Genomic DNA, 22,215 nt, shown 5'->3' on the forward strand with positions numbered 1-22,215 from the left:
CTCAAGGCACTTTAGAAAAAAAGTCAATTCAATCAATCCTACAATCAATCACATACTGTGTAACTGGGTCTTAGTTATCAGACAATGTTCTTAAGAGCATCAAGTCAAGTGACGCGATGCAGATTCCATCTTCCTGGATGAGAAGAAACAAGAAGAAACCTCCAGCAGAACCAGAACCTGGCCCAGTTTGAGCAGTCATCTGCCACGACCAACTGGAGACTTGAGAAGACAGAGCACACACACAAAAAACTATTTTCAATGTCTAAGAACAGTTACACTGCATGCTTAACTTAAAACAGTTTACAGATCCAGACATGCTTGGTCTGCTTGTCCTGTTGACTGTAATCAGCTTGTCACGTATATGCTTATATACAAAACAGGGAACTCCTACAAGTTTTCTAACAGTAAATGCGATGACTTGAATAGGTCAAATTATGAATATTACTACTAAAGCTACCACTATGAATGGCTACATTGTTTGAAATGTAGCCATTCATAGTGGTAGCTTTCAAATATATTACTCCAATAGTTACAGATCTCGCAATCATAACTCCCCACAAAGTATTTTTTTTTCAAGGTGAGCTTTGTCTCCTGAACATCCACCTGTTAGCATGTGACTTGGCCTGTTGAAATCAGTATCAGCTGTTATTAGTAACCCCGATTTGAAGGTGAATGCCTCAGCGTAGACTAAGTATGGACTAGTCAACTGGAATATTCTACCCTGATTACAGACTATGCAAAACACAGTGTGTTATTCATGAAACCTTGCCATATTTCTAAAAGTCTTTCGAAACATATTGCTGAAATCCCATCTTGTCTCATTGTTCTGTTTTTTGGTGGTATCGTTACACCCTTATTAATCGTGGATTTTTTCCATTTGCGAAGGTTTTTGTTAAATATTGTAAAAGGTACTGTTAACCATCTTAAATATAGACACAATTAAAAAACAACAATCCAAAGGGTTAACACAGTTTGAACTTGTTGATTTATCCAAACCTCACCAGGTAGTTGTGTATAATGCAACATCATTATGCTTGGGTATCAGGAGCTAGACCCCATATTCTTTATGGCAGAAGGAGAGAGGGAAGGAGAGAAAGCATGCACTGTAGTAGAATTTTTTAAACACAAGAAGTAAGGAGGCGAAAAAGAGGAAGTTGTCTCTTGCTTCTGCAGCCGGAGAGTGGAACTGCTTCACCTACCATGTCAGGGTAATGAAGAGGACAGATCATCATCCATCTATTCTGGTTCAGTGCTCTGTGAATTTTTATGTAACCAGGCCCATCTTCTATGGAAACCAGTTTACAGAAGGAACAGGTTTCCAGATTATTAAAGGAATGTAGTGCTGTCACCACAATGCAAAGTTGTTTTGTCAGAGCAGACGAATATTGAAATAAACTAGAGGTCAGAAGGCCAAGAGTCAACAGTAACAAACTGAAAACCAATCTCATCGTGAAGAAAGCTAAACTTTTCCCATCAGAACAGCCAATGTTATTAGAAAAGAAATATGAAGACAAAGTTGTTGAGTTCAGATAGAACATTTAGGTAAATTTGTGCAGAAATAAAATTAATAAATAAATACCACATTTCTTTTTGATCCTTACTAACAAACATACTTATAGAGTCATTTTTATTCAGTTAAATGCAGATTGGATTGGAGGCCAAATATGAGGAGTGTACCAGACGGATAGTGACAAGATGATTCGTTGAAAGATGAAGAATAAGATAGAATCCGACAGATTAGCTAATCAGTTTTTACTAATGTTGTCCATGTTCATTCTTTCCAAGAAGCAGTTTGAAAATCAAATCCTGAAGATTAAATAATTAATTCATGTTCACAGTTCACCACTTCAACATTTAGAGCCAACTTTACCTACCAACCACTTCCAACATAAACTAGTTCTTTCAACAGTTTTATCTTTTGTTGTTACAAACTTAATTCATATTAAATGACACCTAGAATGTTAAAAAATGGCATCATGTGCCAGTTGGCATTTTCAATACCACATCACCTGGTATTTGCATTGTAGTTTCTGCCACCTTATATTAAAGGTTCATTAAAAAAAACTTGGCAAACAGCCACATTCAAATGAGAAGGTCTGGCCTGCAGTCCCTAATTCATTAGAAATTAATGTCTGTCAGAAAGAGGTCAGGACTGCAGGTCAGTCAAGTTCATCCACACCAAATTTACTCACTGCTGCGCAGTCATGTTGGAGCAGAATGAGCCATCCCTAAACCGTTCCCACAAGAAATTATCCAAAATATCTTGGTATGCTGAAGCAATAAACGTTCTATTCACTGTTACTAAGGGACCAACCCCAGACTGGGCAGCATGATTCATCAGCCCAGAGAACACATCTCCACTGTTCTTGAGTTCTGTGCACATGGCATCTAACGCTCTGCATTGCACTTGGTGGTATAAGGCTTGGATTCTGCTGATTGGCCATGGAAACCTATTTCAAGAAGCTCCCCTATGCTCATATTTTCATGAGCTAACCTATAGCCCCTGAAGTGTGGAGATCTTGACTTTTGGTAACCACATTTTGTGCTTTAAATTTATAGTCCATAGGATCACAAACATCCAGCTGCTTTTACTCAAAAGCAGATTTGGGAGCACTTATTTATCAAACTTGGCTAAATACACCAAGCACTTTTCAAAGAGTGATCCAAATAATGTGTTACTAAGAAAGACAACAAAACTACATTTCTAAACCAACAAAATGAAAAACCATCCACATACATAACATCATCTACAATGATTTATAGATCCTTTTTCTACAAAACTCCCACTATTTAGTGTGTTTCATTAAAATATTGTTTAGTTTATTGTTGAGCAGATAAAAACTAAAAATGTTCATAATAAAATAACATTTTTAACTGAAAAAAAAATTATTATTTTGGGCTATGAGTACTTCCATCTTAAAGATTTTGCTCCACAAGGCAACATTTGGACACTACTGTTCTAAAGTTACGTACTCACCTGGTAAGTCAACACTGGTATTTAAATCTGACCCATTATCTAGTCACATGCAGTAAACAGCTGTTTTATGCAGCTGAAGAAGTTAGCAGAGGAGTCAGTTTTGGGGTGGGATCCAAACAGACACTGTGAGCCTCTCCTAGCCTGTGTCCTGTATATTGTGCTGGTAGTGTGTTGTTCCTGTGTGTCTGTGATACCCTGTAGGCTGAAACCCAACACAGCAAAGCGAGCTGACATGCAGTCTCTGGAGTTTTCCCCGATGAGTACACCCGGAGCTAACACCACGCACTGGTGAGCCGACACACTGCAAACTGCATCTGCCTAGATGAATGTTTTTCCAGCTCTACATTTTTTTTTAGCATTTACTTTTCATGTTTGGCACTTGGCACTTTGCTTTCTACAGAGGCTGAACTACACGGAGCATTTCACTTTATCTGTCTGCATCTCCTTATACCCTGGGGATGGTTCTTCTCTCTTCCTGGCATTTCATCTCCTTCCTGTTTTTTTTTTCAACAACAGAAAACTCTGAAAGAGGACAAGCAGTGAAAGTAAGGCAAGACAGCTGACAGATGTGTGGATTCAAGCAGAGCGGTTCAAATTGGCTGTGGTTTGGAGAATTTGAGATTTGAACAGGTCTCCACTGTCCTTGCCAGCAGTCAAGCTAACTTTCAACTAGTTTGTATTTAAATCAGTTATTCAAACGTAATAGCCTCTGTGTGTGCTGGAGCCTGCACTGAGGTGAAGGTCACTTCAAATCCAACATTGTTCATATTGTCAAATAACAGACATGAGCACTCACACATGTATTCCAGTGACTTATTCTGCTCTAATCAGCATCCTCCAAGACACACAAGCCTTATAGAAACAGACATCCCATCATCTAGTAACTGTTATTATCCAACTAAGATCAAAGTGCAGGTTTCCTTCTCCAACAGCATGAAAAACAAACTGCTTTTAGCTTACCTTTCGTGAAGTTTTGATTAAGAAAATCAAAAATGTTTACATTTTAATAATAAAATATGATTGATAATCACTACTAGGATTAGTAAGTAGTGAAATAAGCTGAGCATCTCAATTTTAGGGTTGGGATTTGATGAGGATTCAGTACAGAACACAAAAAGAAGAAAAAACTATACCATAAAGATAAAAACACTATAAAATTTCCATTGCATTTTAACTAAACAGTGACCTACAGGTAATGTGTTAAACAAAAGATATAACCTAGTCCAACACTAAAAGGTAGCTTAGTTTTTAGAAATAGGACAAAATGAAAATAAAAATGATCAGGGAGTGTTTGTCTAAACTACTTTGTCCTTGCCTTTAACCTTTGCCAACATATACACTGACTATTTGAAGTTCTGTGTGAAATTCACATAGATTTATCATTAGCTTGAAGGTCATATTAATATTAGGTTTTTATGGATTTATTGCAACTATTCTTCTTTCCAAGTGGAATTATTGTACAACAAAATACTGCAATGATGTTCAACAATAAGACATGGGTGCACAAGTCTTAAATGTTTTTGGATTTCTTTTTCATTCACACAGGCTCAAAAATAAATGCTCAGATATATAAATACATGCATCAAATCCTTTCCTAAGCGGTGCTGAGGCGCAAATCCAAAGCCTGTTAACTTCTTCCTGGTGATCAATACTGGATGACACTGGTAGTGTTTTTGTTTTTTACCAGCATCAACATGATTTGTTTGACAGCACTCACTAGACTGACCAATACTCAGAACTCAGTCCAAGGAACTCAGAAGATCCCAGAAGGAGATTTACATAAGCTGGAAAAGTTTTTGGAGCTATTTGTAAACAATTCTAGCTAAGCTAATTCTAGCCAAGATTATTAGTTTAAATTATTATATGTGAGTAGAGGTGCAAAAGGTTCTCCAAAGTCTGAAAGAAGACTTCAGCTGTCACACTTGGATAAAGAAAACTGCTTGGATTGTTTAGGAACAACCCAGAAACCACCGAAGCACAACCCTGCTATGAACTGGAAACTGCTGGAACACTAAGGTAATTGTCCACAGTGAAGACAATTTTACGTTGCCATGAACAGTGAGAATGCTGATTGAGAAACAAGCACCTATTTCACAACTGGCACCTTCAAGTTAGTTCAACACAGACAAGTATGTTTAGGGGAGTCAAGGTGAGCATTTTAAACTGAAGAAAAATAGACCAATTGCTCAAGCCTAGTGGTGGTAGCATTATGCTGTGGGACTGTTTGGCTGCCAGTGGTATTAGACCAGTGCACGGCAAAAATGAAGAAGGAGGGATACTTCCAACCTCTTTACCTTTATCTAAAATAACATCTAGTTGATTAAAACCTGGACACAGTTAGTTTGTATCAGTTTACATAATGATGCCAAACACATAACATGGTCTTGACAAGGATATTAACTTCTTGAACGGCCTTCCCAAAGTGCCTTGACCTCAATCAAGCTAGAATCCTGCAAGGATATAAATCAGTTTATATGAACTCTGCCAATCCTACCAAGACTAGGCAACATTCCAACTCAAACTAGTTCAGCAGCTTGTTGGTGGCTGTAACAATCATCTGGATGAGGCACAACTTGCTAACAAATACTTCAACTAGTAGTGTGTGTATTTATACTGTATATTTGAGCTTGTATGTGTAATTTTGACTTGATCTCGTCACATTAAAATGCCCCAGAAAGTGAAGTCTGTCATGTGAAGCCTCATTAACATTCTTCCTGCATGGGACTTCTTCTGGTGACGCTTGAACTAATATGAGGGCTTTGAACTTGACACCCTCATTAATTTTGTGTGTGAGCCCTTATCTCTGAAGTAAAGGAGGAGATTGTTGAAATGTCATATTGTGTTTAGAGTCTCTTTACTAACTGCTTGACTAGCTGATGACACTGTGTTAGAAAAGCAGTGAAGAAGTCGCCTTCATGTTTAAATGGTTAGTGTGACATTTAGGGGTGATCAGTTTTAAAAAGAAAGAGCAACACAGTGACATGCAGAGAAGATATGAGTGTTTCATGAACGCGGACGAATACAGCGACTGGTTAACCATTGGGTGCTAATGATGGTAAAGTTAGTTTCTGCTTTGGAGCCTTTTGTAAACGGTACAATTATGGGATGCTTCACAGTTTTCAATGGATTCATCGTCACACCCATATACCTTTGTGCACAATTCAATATGTTGACCATTCCAAAACAGGTTTACAGTATATTCAGAATGCTTCTTGTCTTTCTTTGCCTTTCTCGCAACCTTTTAGTGTTCATACAATTCAATTTTAATTTTGTTCATTAACTTTGTAAATACAGTGAAATATAGGCAGTGAGGTATTTTTTAAAAATCGTTTTTTATGTATAAATTACATAGTTTGCAATTGACAAATTTAAGTTATCTTGGACATGGAAATTGATGAGAGGAAGAGATTTAGGGAAATGGAAATATTCTTTATTGTCCCACAGTGGGGACATTCAGGTGTACCAGCAGCAAAGTGAAAGGCAAAGGGAAGCGTTCAGATACACCAAAAGTGAAAAATATAAAAAATAATACAATACAAAAAATAAGAAGAAGAAACAATACAGTAGTGTGCGAAATTGAGTATGTCTTTTAAAGAATGTACAAAAAGGTTCATATAGTGCGATAATTAAGTGTATTCTAAACCAAACTAAATCATTCTGGAGAACACAAAATTAGGTCTTATTTCCCATATGCCTATAACACGCGTGGAGAGGTCAAGCATGGCTTAGACCTATAACGTATAACAAAGTATAAAAGAATAAAATTAATCACCCATTAGGGCTGATATGTGATCTCACAAATAAACTGTTTAAGTATTTCATTTTCATTTTCACACATAGTTCTAAAAAATATCAGACACCAAATGTTACAAACAAAGCACCAGAATACTGAATTATCACTTTTTATTATTTATTGCAAAATGTCAGTTGGTCCTGCAAGGCGAGGAAGTGTTGTTTTCAGCACCTCTTTGGTTTTGAACTTGTCGAGATACAGAGAAGGAATCTTCCTGAGAAATGTTAACAACAAATGTGTGCAACATTGGCTTTGTCTCTTCTACCCACACAAACCCCTGACCGGCAGCTGTAATGAGGTCTGTCCCAGTGGAGATGTGGCACCAGTATCTGAGTGATACTGGTAGACAGAGGGCCCTATGAAACCAAGGCACACCATCAAAGGGGATGTATTGTCATTCCACTTGACCCGTTTCCAGGAGTACGCTGCAAACAAACCGCTGTCCGCTTCTCGGGCCAGCGTGATGAGGACGGAGCAAGAACAATGAGAACAATGCAGATAGGAACAGAGGGGAGCACACTGAAGTGTAGATGAATAAAAGAATGAACCTAGGATTGGAAAGTTGGAGTTCAGATGGGAAAGAAGACACAGGGAAAGCAGGATAAGGAGTCCACATGGTACTCTAAGAGGGGACAAAAATAATCTCATCTCAGACATAAACAAGCTCCTAACTGCAGCCTTCATATGAAAGTCCATGACTTTTCCATGACTTCCAGGACTGGATCAGTGACACATTTGTGCACTTTGCATTCTTACCCTTAGTTTCCCAGCTCATGATTATTTTAAGGAATCTTTTTTAGAAACGTAACTAATAACAGGCTCTAGTCTATAAATTATTTGTTTATTTTTCAATGTCAGTCACTACTTTGATTCAAATATGTAATCAGCCCCTGGACAGAGAGCTAGGACACAACTCCCTTCATCCCAACAGCTGTAGCTGGGAAAAACATCGAACGCTGAAACTAAACTATGACAAATCCTACAAATGTTGGTAATCGAAACATTTTATTTTTTTATTTGGATCATGATGATAGTAGAGTCTTTAAATCCTTGTTCCCCTGTATTTTACTTCAACCCTACAATCTGTGACATCTCCTGTGAAATTCTAGAGGGATTTAGCCTATTACCCCAAGCACTAGTTGAGGTTTTGGAAAGCTCAGCTGCTCTGACATGTAAACAACACTACCACCACTGTTGTTAATCATCATAACCAATGTTAAAAACAACCAGTAAAAATTATAGACCTGCCATAAATAGATCAAATTAAATCCTTAAATTATAAAATCCCAACTGTTAGCTACTAATAATGTTTAATTAAGGACAAAACTTTATGTGACAACCTAAGCACTAGGCATGGGCTAATTAACATTTTATGGTTTAATAAAACCAGGGTTTAAAAATTGCCTGGATTTTTTCAATGTTACCACTTCTATGGTTTGATGAGATTGCAGTGTGGAGTTTTATCTGGTTGTTTTATCACTCAGTACAATTCTCTTCCTAATATCTTGGCTGATTTCATTTGATTTTTCTGTCACATAAGGAACCAGTGTTTATGTCCACAATTCTTCCCCCTTTTGTATCAAATGTTGTGATTAAACCTGTTAGAATTTTGCAAATGTGCAGCAAATGCCACACAAGTTCAGTATTTAATTCTTCATTTTAAGCACATTTCGACCAAAGGCAACACAAAGTGCTTATACATAATAGTATAAACAAATACAAAGAGATAATACATAAAAGCAAAAGGTAAAGAGATAAAAGCCGTTAAAATAAATGTAGTTAAGAATAACCAACGACAAATAAAAAGGTTTTTAACCCTTTTTAAATTAGCTCAGAGTGGGAGCAGTTCTGCCGTGTATAAGAACCTTATTTCAGATTTTTGGGACATAAAAACTGAAGGTTGCTTCACAGTGGTTTCTTCCAAGTCTTGGAATGGTAAGTAGGTTTGATTTCAATGATCTTAAAAAGGTCTTGATACTTTGTAGCACCGATGAAAATCAAAAATGTAATAAATGGGTCTGACAACTGAGTTCTTTGTAAAGCATTAATGAGATTTTAAACTCTATTCTCTGAGCTATAGGTAGCCAGTGTAAAGACCTCAGAACTGGACTGATATGCTGGTCTCTTCTTGTTTTGTAAGAACTCTAGCTGCAGCATTTTGAAGGAGTTGAAGTTGTCTGATTGTCCTGTCCAAACAGCGTTGCAATAGTCACGTCTGCTAAAAACAAATGAATGAACTAATTTTTGTCCTGTTGGGACATCAGTTGTCTAATTCTGGCAACTGAGAGACCAGTTAAGCTAACAGTCATGTTTTTGGACTAAGGAAAGAAGCCGCAGTACCCAGAGAGAGCCCACACATGCACGGGGAGAACATGCAAACTCCATGCAGAAAGACCCCTGGCCTAGGTTTTAATTGTTTCCTTTAAATAAAATATATCAATATGGTCTACTCAAATCCAAAATCACATTTAACCTGATATGAAGAACTGCCTGGGAAGTTTGTCATTTTTCTGTCTGCATAAGATACATGAGATAAATTGTCAACTCAGAGTTAGTAACACTGTACAGGTCCTTCTCAAAAAATTAGCATATTGTGATAAAGTTCATTATTTTCTATAATGTAATGATGAAAATTTAATATTCATATATTTTAGATTCATTGCACACTAACTGAAATATTTCAGGTCCTTTATTGTCTTAATACGGATGATTTTGGCATACAGCTCATGAAAACCCAAAATTCCTATCTCACAAAATTAGCATATTTCATCCGACCAATAAAAGAAAAGTGTTTTTAATACAAAAAACGTCAACCTTCAAATAATCATGTACAGTTATGCACTCAATACTTGGTCGGGAATCCTTTTGCAGAAATGACTGCTTCAATGCGGCGTGGCATGGAGGCAATCAGCCTGTGGCACTGCTGAGGTCTTATGGAGGCCCAGGATGCTTCGATAGCGGCCTTTAGCTCATCCAGAGTGTTGGGTCTTGAGTCTCTCAACGTTCTCTTCACAATATCCCACAGATTCTCTATGGGGTTCAGGTCAGGAGAGTTGGCAGGCCAATTGAGCACAGTGATACCATGGTCAGTAAACCATTTACCAGTGGTTTTGGCACTGTGAGCAGGCGCCAGGTCGTGCTGAAAAATGAAATCTTCATCTCCATAAAGCTTTTCAGCAGATGGAAGCATGAAGTGCTCCAAAATCTCCTGATAGCTAGCTGCATTGACCCTGCCCTTGATAAAACACAGTGGACCAACACCAGCAGCTGACACAGTACTTGACACTGGACTTCTGGCATTTTGGCATTTCCTTCTCCCCAGTCTTCTTCCAGACTCTGGCACCTTGATTTCCGAATGACATGCAGAATTTGCTTTAATCCGAAAAAAGTACTTTGGACCACTGAGCAACAGTCCAGTGCTGCTTCTCTGTAGCCCAGGTCTGGGGAATGCGGCACCTGTAGCCCATTTCCTGCACACGCCTGTGCACGGTGGCTCTGGATGTTTCTACTCCAGACTCAGTCCACTGCTTCCGCAGGTTCCCCAAGGTCTAGAATCGGCCCTTCTCCACAATCTTCCTCAGGGTCCAGTCACCTCTTCTCGTTGTGCAGCCTTTTCTGCCACACTTTTTCCTTCCCACAGACTTCCCACTGAGGTGCCTTGATACAGCACTCTGGGAACAGCCTATTCGTTCAGAAATTTCTTTCTGTGTCTTACCCTCTTGCTTGAGGGTGTCAATAGTGGCCTTCTGGACAGCAGTCAGGTCGGCAGTCTTACCCATGATTGGGGTTTTGAGTGATGAACCAGGCTGGGAGTTTTAAAGGCCTCAGGAATCTTTTGCAGGTGTTTAGAGTTAACTCGTTGATTCAGATGATGAGGTTCATAGCTCGTTTAGAGACCCTTTTAATGATATGCTAATTTTGTGAGATAGGAATTTTGGGTTTTCATGAGCTGTATGCCACAATCATCTGTATTAAGACAATAAAAGACCTGAAATATTTCAGTTAGTGTGCAATGAATCTAAAATATATGAATGTTAAATTTTCATCATGACATTATGGAAAATAATGAACTTTATCACAATATGCTAATTTTTTCAGAAGGACTTGTACATGTATTTTGTCAGGCATCTATTGGTTCATTAAAAAACTACCTGTCTGATTAGAAAGTAAAGCACAATTTAAAAACTGCCTGTGTCCAGATCAGGAAACCAAAAGACAAGAGTGAACACTCCCTTAGTTGGTGACAAAACTGAAAAAGGAAGTTAGTTGGTGCACAGCAGCATGTGCACAACAGAGGATGTGGACTAGGTTCAAGACACGCTACGTTTTCTTTATCCAGTCTTTATGGTTGTTCAACACAAATTCAGCTCACAAAATGACAGAAAAATAATATGTAAAGATATTTTTATTTAGGGTGAATGTGTTTTTGTAAGAAATGAAACTTTTTTGTCTACAGGAAAAGGTTTGTATTTAATACATTGGTAAAAGAAGACGATTCCAGCATTTAATGTCTGCAGCTGGTTAATAGTGAAACAATGGGAAGGTAAAAACCGGCCAAATTTAGTGATCAGCTAATTTGTGCAGTAGCTCCAAATAATATTAGGAAACTATGTGAATGTGATATTAGTGTTAAATATTCAGATATCAGCCACATGAATCCAAGCTCCATTCAATAAACTGAATATGTTTTAGCATACATGTAATACAATAGTCAACAAATATTCCACTCAAACCAGTTCTTTGTGATGCTAATAAGCTGATAATTCTAGCAATAAGCACGATTAGCTGAGTTAGCAAAAGTGGAGTCATTCATTGTATTCCTGATAAATTTCCAAATGGCTGCCAACATTTCCAATTCTACCATGTTCCATATCAGAGGTTAAAAACTCAAAAGGATAAAACAAAGCAATGTTGTTGTAACAACATTCATCTGTAATGGCATGTACTGAAACCACCTGCAGGCAGATGAGCATCTTTCCCAGTTTAACAAAACGTTCATGATGTGGGTAAGAACTGATATCCTTTAGCATAAGACTCTGTTTTTACCAAAGAAACTTGATAAAATAACCAACAGAGCAACAGAACAAAACTATGAAGCAGTGAGATAACCAGCAAGATCCCAGTTTTGCAGTCATAAGGCCTCCATAGAAAACACAGTTTTCTGTCTTTAAGTCTTTTCTCTCAGTAACATCATCCTCACCAAAAAGTGTTGTGGTTTACACAACCTGTTAGCACCTAGTGATCCAAGAAAAATGACCAAAAAATGATTTTAAGTTTCCAGCTGTCATCGGTTAGGGCTTGCTGAGCTAAAAATCTGAGGATTTTGGTCACAGGCTGACTTCTTGGAGCATGTCAAAGCAAAAACCCGCAGAGTACAGAATAGGTAACTATAGGTAACAGTCACGCTGTTAAGAGAGATTTATAAAGGCTGCATTATGCCACGGAATGACTTCTCAAACCTCAGTGACATTGAAGAAGCCCACAGAGATGCAGAACGCACACAGCTAGTTTGTGGAGATGGACAGAGACAGCGTCCATCAACGCTGAACCAACACATCATCTTGTCAGGGAGATGTTCAGCTAAACCTTCCCCTGAGCCTCAGCGTGTATATGTGTGTGTGTGTGTGTGTGTGTGTGTGTGTGTGTGTGTGAGAGAGAGAGTGTCTACCACAGTGTTTTTTTGCCTTCTGGCCTGTCGCACTGTAATGCTTTGAGTTAAAAGCAAATGGGTTACTGGGGGGAAATTAATATAACAGGCCAAGCCTAATGAATTTAACTTGACTGAGATTACCATCGCTGTAAGTGACTCTTTAAATGTGATAAAGTGGCATCGGGTAGACATTCAAGCTGACTGACACCCAAATGAAAAAACAAGAATAAGCTAAAACAAGCCTGAATCTGACAGCAACAGACTTTCAAGCAGTTTCTATGTATTTTGGGGATTCAAGCTGTTGCCCAAGTCCACACTTAGTTATCCAGGCATCCAGTGTTTCCAATGTATTGTCAACAGATTTTGTATTTTGTATAGAAACAAAGTTTGAAAAAAAAGTGTACTATTTTTCTATGACCTTTCTCCACTCCATTTTGGCCTTAATGCACCCTAAAGCGCAGACAGAGGGCTTTCCTCCGAGGCTCTGAACATACCATTATTTCCTTCTTATTAAAGCAGACAGACAGGAAGTTATTTCTGGCATCATGGGTCAAGAGGTGACTGACTGCTAGAGCATTTTCAGGTCTTAATGGACACAAATCTTTCCCTGCTGAATCACAAGAACCAAAGAACGAACAACTGCACAAAACAAAGTATAATCTGCTTCACCAGCATGTCTCAAACATTCAAAAACTGATCAAGACAGAGATTTCAGGTTGTTTTCAGTTGTTTCCATGCCACCACACCCTTGATTATGTTTAAACATTTCTTTAAAAGATCAAAGCCTCTCACAGATGGGTAAGCCGTTAGAAATTCATATTAAAACAAGATCATCTTTATTTTACTAGAAAAGTTAAGCTATTTAAAATCAAATTACAGCCTTGTTAGACTGATTATAAATCAAGCTCCATTAAAAAGCTTTAAATGAGCTTGATGAGTTTAACCACAATATCCAGACTGCCTGTAGAGCTGCAGATACTATCATTGGATCCGTGCGACAGCTCACAGGCTGCAGAAAAGAACAAGGAGTGATTTAACCGCCTGCATATGGGATTGTTGTAGTAACATGTGCAGCGAGCAGCCTCGCCCAGACTATATCTTAACCCTTTTAAGGCAAGTTGTGCCCTAAGAATGTGTGCAGGTGTGCCTGTGTTTAAAATGGTGCCAATAAATAGGTGAACTCTGCTTTTCAGGTTGAAAACAGTCACTGGGGTTTTGTGTGCACAAACTTGGGGAGTAAAGCTGATTCTGACAATCAGAATAACCAACCGCTTGTTTTTTCTCAGTGAATTAGATTGTATATCAGTATTTTGAGAATCCTTACAACCCCGAAGTGTACTGTTAGCTTGAAGTGACTTTATAGGGTCAGACGGCATGCAGAGAAAACTGACGTGGGAAGACTTGTAGAGTTTGAGTGATATGACAGATGGGATCCTTGTATTAATGTTTTCCTAGCTACATTACAGTATTGCAGCTAAACCCTCTCAAGTTAAACATGGACAGATGAATTGTAGAAAAGGGTGACTTTCAGTTCCTTCTATTAATTGCTTCTATGTTTCACACATCACCTGTACAGCTTACAGGTATGACGTATCCTGGTGACAAAGGTCTTCAGAGAAACGAGAGTGGTGACGGACGTCAGCGCACAGAGTACCAATGCTGGTCAGAACCGAGGAAGATATTGTACCTGTCTAAGTAATGTCAGAATTTTTGTTTTTTGAATAACCTTTTCTTTTTAAAAGCTGTCATTACAAGCAAACTGGGATCGCCCTAGAGTGCTTTTAAATCTCTGAGCGGGGTGCCGGTCACATAGATCTTCAAGTTACTGCTCTCAGACAGCATTTTTCTGACTTTCTCCTTCTCCTCACAAGACATGGTTGAAGACCTTGCTATCACTACTACCATCTCAGGTGGCTATTGCATCAGGCCCTGATGTCTACGTTCAGTTATATTATATCAATGCTCAAGATAATAGCTGTATGTCCATTAAAGGAGAAAAATGCACAAACATGAACAACCTGACATCTGATGTACTCTCAGCCTGGAAATGAACTAAACTGTTCAAACCAACAGGCTTTAAGCTGCAAGGGTAAAAATAGGTTAATCATCAGATAAACTCAAGCATCATAAATCCTGCATCAAAAACCAGCAGCCTCCCCACACCCAGTCTCTAAGGCATCATTAACAGACTAATCATACAACTGCCAATGGCAATTAACAAACAACCCCCTCGAGCCCCACCTCACATCACTGCCATCTGGTCAGAGATACAGAAGCTTATTCCATGTCTCTGGTTTGTCCGGATCTCTCTTTGGTCCGTTTGTGTTGTTTAATGGTAGGAATCTGTTTGTTTTTTTGTTTGTTTTTTTGTTTTTAGGCTTTATCTCTGACATAAAACATTAAATGTCTACAGTTACTTCAAACTTGCAAAGCAGATCTGGCTCCGGGTACCAGTAACTAATTGGACCCCTGGTGGGCAGACCGTTCCAAAAATAAAAAACCTTCTAATACACGTCTGCCCTAATTTGTAGTTAAGTCCTATACTTCCACTTTTAATGGTCTTTTGTTTTTTAATAAATTCAAATTAATCACAGATATGATTGTCCCCTTTTTTTTTTAACTCGAGCACTAAAGAAAGTAAAGGTAATAATTATGTCACATACTAGCTCCATAAACCTGGAGCTCACTGCTGGTCCATTCATTGGCTTCTAAGTTGTAAGAATGCACCTTTAAGAACTTTTTCTTATATTTATAAAGCTGTTTTTGTGATGGAAAGTTTGGCGTTTTGCATGTAGGTGAATACCATTGATGCATTTACTAACAAAACATGAAGTTGTTTTTTTAACTTCCAGTTAAGAAAAATAAAGACAATGCTTCTTGCATCAACCCAAATTAACGTTCAGTACAATGAGTTGTATGCGAATGACATCCACTGTCACCAGATCTGAATCCAAAAGAGCTCCTTAGTGATGTGTTTAGACGGGAGATTTGCAACATCATATGTGGCCAACAAATCTGTGTGAAACTATTATTCCAAATCTATGCCTAAAATATTAAGGCAGTTCTGAATGTAAAAAGTAGTCCAACCCTTTCAGTACAAGCAAGGTGGACCTAATAAGGCCAGTAGGTGTATTAGAATAATTTGTCTAGAATAATTAAAACCAACAAAATTTTAAAAAAAAGAATGAAAATGTAGATTTCCTTAGTTTAAATTAGGCGCTTACAAAACACTCTAATGTCTAGTTGATGTATTTAGATGTATTACAGTTGGTCTTTTGTCTTCTTCCATAATAAGATGAAAGACCTCTGACATCTGATGCAGGACTGATAAATGTTTACCTGACACACAGTAGGGCTGCACAATATTAGGAAATTATGTGGTAATGTTGGTAAAAGTCACTATGACAATGCAACTTGAAATGAAAAAACAAATAATTAAAAGCTTTTACTTCCTTCCTGCTTGGACTTTTTAGCAAACATAGACCCCAGATAGAGAGTAGTCTATCCAGCTACTAGACAAAAATGAAATTCATTATTTCCATCTCAACCAGGTTTTATTGAAAAGTTGCTTTGTTGTATTCTTAATGATTTGAGCTCCTTCTCTTGTAAAACATTTTCATGCTGCATTAAGAACAGGTGTCACCAAATATATTACAGGCATAGATAGCCTGAATGCATGGTACTTAATTAATTAGCTAACATTCATTGACATCCAGGCTGTTCTTTGCAATATGCATATTGCATATAAAGTGATATTGTGATGAGGATAAACTTACAATAAATTGTGCAGCCCCTATGCCTAACGCACAAGCATATTAAGTATGCACACTTAAAGTTGTATAGTTTATAAGTTGATATAGGTGTCACATCAGACATTTTGCTAAACACGAAACAATTTTTCAATGACATATTCCAATTGAGAAAGTACATTTTTTTCATTCTTTATTTCTTTGTGACAATTATAAAATACCTGAACAACCTCAGATTTCAAAGCTTGAGACACAGATAATTTTAGAGTTTTCTTTCAAAATCAGATCGTTGCAGCTGTGACATGACCTAATTTCAGCTAATTGGTACCACCCGTCATTCCTAGACAATTAATGATATACTAACGTGTTTTCCATTGATTCTAAGAGCCTCTACTGTGATGGGTATTACACCTACAGTCACCGCCATCCCTCCTCATCTGCCGCCCTCCCATCTACTTCCTCCTGAGCAGTCAAAGAACTCTGTTCAGCTGGCTCCGGCAGATGTGGCCGCCTGTCTGCTCCTGACAACATGGCATGGACACGAGCCCATTCGAAAACGCCATCGTCCTCTTTTGAGTTTACTGCTCATGACATGAAATATAGAGGCTGACCTGGCGTCAGGTGGGAAACAGGCCAGAAGGTCATAAAACTTCAATCTGCTCCCCGGTTATTGGTGTTTAATGCAACAAAAACCTCATCTGGCACATTTTAATGAGAATGAGAACCCAGTTTTAGGGGAAAATATATATTAGAATATTTTATCCACATTTCTATTTTGCAGTCATGTCACGCATAAGAAGCTATGAAATAGCAGTTCGTGACATGAGCAAAACCCTGTCTTATGAATAAATGTGTTAACTATTACAATTATTAGACATACAGTGCCATTTCACTTTTAGTCTTATTACAACCACAAATGTCACTCAGTGCATATAATTAAGACCTTATGTGATGGACCAACACAATGTAGTGCAAAATTCTGAAAGACAAATAATACATGTTTTTTACACACACAATCTCAAAGGTTTGGTGTATATTTTGACCCCTTTGCTCTGATACTTCTGAATACGACCATAAGAAGTCAAGAAACCAGTAAATGCAGTACATATGTTTGTAATTTAATTGCAATTTAACACAGCTACTTTGTGAAGGTCAAAGGATGTGCTGTTTGCAGTTTACAATGAGTCATGTAGAGGACACAGCAAACATGTGAGAATAGATGAAAACAAAATGTAACTTATTGGCCAACATGCAAACTTCTATATGCTGCAGAAAACTAGCTTTGCACATTACCCGGAACACATCGTTTCCTCAATGAAGCATGGTAGTGGCAGCATCATGTTGTGGGGATGCTTCAACAGGGACAGAGAAGATGGTTAGAGTTGATTGGAAAACAGATGGAGCTAATCACAAGGCAATTCTCAAAACCTTTTAGAGGCTGCAAAAGACTTGAGACTCAGGCAAATTTTTCTCCTTCCAGCAGGACAATGAGCTACAATGGAATGGCTTAGATCAAAGCCTTTAGAATGTGTTAGAATGGCCCAGTCAAAGTCCATGGGAACACTTGAAAACTGACCAGAGCTACAAAGGGGTAGTTTAGATCAAAGCATATTAATGGGTTAAAATAACCCAGTCAAAGTATTGACACAAATCCAATTAACAGTCTGTGGCAAGACTTGACAACTGAAGCTTAAAGACATTTTTCATTTTATCTGACAGAGCATGAGCTATTTTGCAAAGAATGGGCATAAACCAGCCTCTATATGTGCACAGCTATTAGAGACATACCTCTAAACACTTGCAGGTGTAATTTTAATGAAAGGTAGTTGTACCAAGTAATGAATTGGTGCAGCTAGATAAAAGTGCATGCCACACATTTTAGATTTTTATTTGTATAGATAATTTGTATACTTTTTCTTTAACTTCAAAATTATGCACAGTTTTGTTTTGATCTGTCAGAAAAAAATCCCAATAAAATACATAGAAGTTAGGGGTTGTAACAGCATGAACTTTTTATAAACTTAATCAGGTACAAATACTTCTACACAACACTTTCAGTAGGATCATGTCTTCAAAATTGTCTTCCTTTACCTGCATGAAACGATTCAGGTAAAAGTAACGCAAATATGTCACATATTCACCTTCAACCCATAGACATATAAAAAGTCTGTCCCTCTGCACCCAGCAGTTCTGATTCAGCTCAAATGAACTGTTGCATATATCAATTACATGCATACATGTTACATTCCAGCACTTCAGTGACACATGAGACACATCACCTGAGGTGGAGAGACTTGAACACTGTTAGACATGAAAGGTAAAAAACTCTCAAACATGATCCGCTCCTGTGCACGGCTCGGAACTGCAACCTGAGCACAGGTGAGCCTGGGGGGAGCGTGATGACGCTGTAATGTCAGTCAGAGAGCAGGTCAAAGGCCAGCTCCGATCTGAACTTGTGAAACTCTTGGAAAACTGACAGACTTCCAGGATGAGCCTTAACCTTAAAGGCAGGTCCTTTGTAAAGTAAAAGGATGAGTTTAAATGCATGTTACTATGCCTGCATCTTTCTTTGCTTTGGAAGTCTTTAGGAATGTTGTCTGACGGCTTTGATATTCCAATTAGAAAAGAAAGCCAAATGATGATGGAGGTTAGAATTATGCACCTTTAATGTCTTTATCAGAAGTGACACAAGATGCGCATCTCCCGTAAGGATGCGCGTCACACACATAAGAAAAGTGCCTTGACCTTACAAGAGCTCGGAAGGCATCAACCTACCAGTTTCACTCCAGTAACACTTGTTGAAATATTTTAGGCTACTTTAAACCGGAAGTTAATTTTCACATAATAATAAGAAAAAAAAAACCTAAGTCAATCCAGTCGGTGAAGAAAAAACTGAGCATCATGTGCTACGGGAATGTTTGGGTACCTTAATGATGCTGCTGCGGCGGGGTGCTGCCTTCACGGTCTCCAGCAGGATGGTGTCTGAGTCCTGGCCGCCGCCTCCACCGCCGGCAAGGATAACACCGCTGCGCCGGCCTCGGGACACTCTCGGCGGAATGAAATCCGGCGCTCCGTCGCTGCACAGCCCATCTCCACATCCATCATGCTCAGACATGTCGGTGGTCAGAAGGAGAAGGCTCAGTTCAGAACAAGCGGGCTGGGAAGAATTTAAGCAATTGACAAGTTGAGACCTGGATAAAGTTTGATGCCATTGATAATAGAAGCGGCTCCGTCTGCCTGGCGCAAACTGGTCAGCTCAATTTGCCTATTTATGAGCAGGATTTCATAGTTCCAGAGAAGCCGTCCGCGCTGACTTTAGGCTGTTTGTGTTAGCGCTGCACGGCACATCTAAAACCCGAGCATCACAGGCAGGTTCAGACTGAAGCGGGACCGGTAAAACCGGGACCGGTGCGCTCCCCCGGAGACGCGCAACAAGTCCTCACTATCTCCAGCCTGGCTCTCTGGAAGCGGTCAAGGCATCCAAACGTGCGTACAGCGTCCTTGCGCGCTGAAAGCGAGCAGCTGTTGCAGGAAAGGAAATCTAGCGTTGTCTATGAGGTTACCAGGGCTACCCGAAACCGCGCCGCTCTGTGCCCGCCCGGAACACCTCGGTGTCAGAGTGCAGAGGGGACCGGATTCGCGCCGCGGCGGTGTGGTGTGGGAGACGGATGAACCAACCCGTTCATGCGTCGGCGCGAACTGTTCGCAGCCACAGGATTCGTCTGATTTCAGTCACAGCAACAACAGCCGACTTTTTAACGAGGACAAGAACACAATTGACTGACAGTCGCACCGCCTCTCGCGCGCCACTCCTCCTTCCATCCCCCTCCGCCCAGCTCCTCCCACACCACGCGACTGACGCACGGAGCGGCCAATGCGCGCGGCCGCCGGGAGATTACCGAGTAAACCCGAGGTTTAGAAAGGTGGAGGTTAAATGCTCCCTGGGCCCGACGGAGCTTTCAGTATGGGTCGAGGTTACAACATATACAGTAGGTGTGATGTGGCGAAAGAAATAAGGATTATAATCAGCAAAAATAAAGAATCTGATTACTGTTTTTTTCTCTAAAAAAAACAAACCAAAAAAGAAAAAGAAAATAGATTGTTTTGCAGCTCTTATGTAAAGGCATTATTGCCATGACATAGTTGGTTTAAATACATTCTTGGGTCATGGGTTAACAGGTAGAATAGGGCGACCCAGACATCCTTCTTCTCTTTAGAGACACTCTCCAAAAGTTCCAAATTCTAATATGCAGTTATATGGCCTACAATGGATCTGAAAGGAGGATACCTCCCTGGTCAAACATTTTTGATGTAAAAAATCTGACCGTTCCAAATCATTTTAACATTTTTTCACATTCACTATATTGCCAAAGTATTTGTCTTTCTCCTTTTACATGTACATAAACCTTGATGATATCCTATTCTTAATCTATGAAGTCCAATATGTTGATTGATCCACTGTTGCCAGCAACAGCAACTTTAACTATTCTGTAAACATCTTCCAAGGTTAAGGAGTGTTCATATTTAGATGAGAAAACCAGAAGTGCAGCCTCCACTCTAATTCATCCCAAAGGTGTTCAAGAAGGTTGAGGTCAGGACTCTGAGCAGGCCAGTCAAGTTTCTCCACACCAAACCTTATACACCTGCAGCCATGGAAATGATTGGAACACCTGAATTCATTGACTTGGTGGTGTGACCCAATACTTTGGCAATATAGTGTACAAAATGTGACAGTTATTTTGTACAACTCCATTGGAAAAAAATAAAGTCCGCTAGGGTTGCATAACTGAGCATACCCTTAAAACTATGCTTGGTTGAACTATCTTTTGACTTAATAATACGATTCTCTGTTATTTCGGTATGAGTCTATTATACTGGATCTGCCCACTCCATCGTAAAAGTCTAATCTGATTGAGAGGACATCTCTTGTTCACAGTCCTGATCTGGATGTATTCTTGGACTCACTGTGATGCAGAAAAAACCCAGAACATCGTCCAGTTTCTGGCCAACACCTGACGATTGTGAGTCAATTTGTGTGCAAAAGTTAAAATGTGGTTACAGTGATCAGACAATAACACATTTTCCTACAAGGTTGTAGAAGATTTTTGTCATTTCTGGTAGACAAATGCTTCTGTCTTGGCCCCCCTCTCCTTAGTCCAGACATATAGTGTCGGAGAAGGATCTTGGGTCGGACCAAAGCGCAGACAAGAGCTCGGTAGCCGCATCATAGTTATTCTTAAAAAAGGTCGAAACGTAACAAAAACACTGCAGGTATGAATCCAGAGACAAAATCCAAACTTTCAAAACACTGCAGGTAGTTTGGCAAAACGTAGCATAAGCGAAGCAAAAACAAAACATAGTCATGGTAGGGAAAGGGGTAATCAACAGAATAACAGAATAACAGAAGGAACCAGCGAGGAACTAAGCAAACAGAACAACTAATATACACAGAGCACAGAGAGGGGAACAAAAGGCAGGTAATCAAAGAAATGGAACAGGTGTGACAAGGAACAGGTGAAACAAATACAAAGGCTGAGGATGGGTGAAAGGACTAAACAAACAACAGAAAACACAAACTAAGCAAGAGAATAAATCAGAGGAGGAAATAAAGAACTAGAATAACTATGAACTAAAGTAAACAAAGAAACTAGAGGGGAACATAGAAACAATAACTTAAGAAATAAACAAAGAGCCATAAGGAGAATCAAAATTACAAAATAAACCATCACAAGAACCCATAAAACAGTCCAAAATATCACTCCATGACATATAGACAATACAGAAGATTGCTGGTTGGGGCGCAACCATTAATTGCCAAATATTCCAGCAGCTGTGTGTCTCATAGACAGGCTCCCTGAACACCGCATGCTTTTACTTTTCATAAATGTTTGACTTTCCATTTCCTTTTAGATCATCATATATTCGTATAAAATTCTTTGTAACATCTCTGCAAACTGTGGCATTAGCTAAAGGATGCAGTTTCAATTTCATTAGATCCAATATAACTATTGGCAGGAGTAGACTAAGAGGACTGTATGCTTCAACG

At 39.0% G+C, this 22,215-nt stretch overlaps 1 protein-coding gene across 1 annotated transcript in view; it reads right to left on the reverse strand.

The window, feature by feature from the left end:
- plcl1 (phospholipase C like 1) overlaps positions 1 to 19,979 on the reverse strand; it is a 152,990-nt gene extending 133,011 nt beyond the window's left edge. Inside the window, exon 1 of the mRNA XM_047371494.1 lies at positions 19,096 to 19,979. Within this exon, the coding sequence (XP_047227450.1) occupies positions 19,096 to 19,284 (189 nt within the window). The 5' untranslated portion in view covers positions 19,285 to 19,979. The remainder of the gene's footprint in view (positions 1 to 19,095) is intronic.
- Positions 19,980 to 22,215: the final 2,236 nt, after the last annotated feature.

This window comes from Girardinichthys multiradiatus, chromosome 7, assembly GCF_021462225.1.
Source record: "Girardinichthys multiradiatus isolate DD_20200921_A chromosome 7, DD_fGirMul_XY1, whole genome shotgun sequence".
Classification (NCBI taxonomy): domain Eukaryota; kingdom Metazoa; phylum Chordata; class Actinopteri; order Cyprinodontiformes; family Goodeidae; genus Girardinichthys; species Girardinichthys multiradiatus.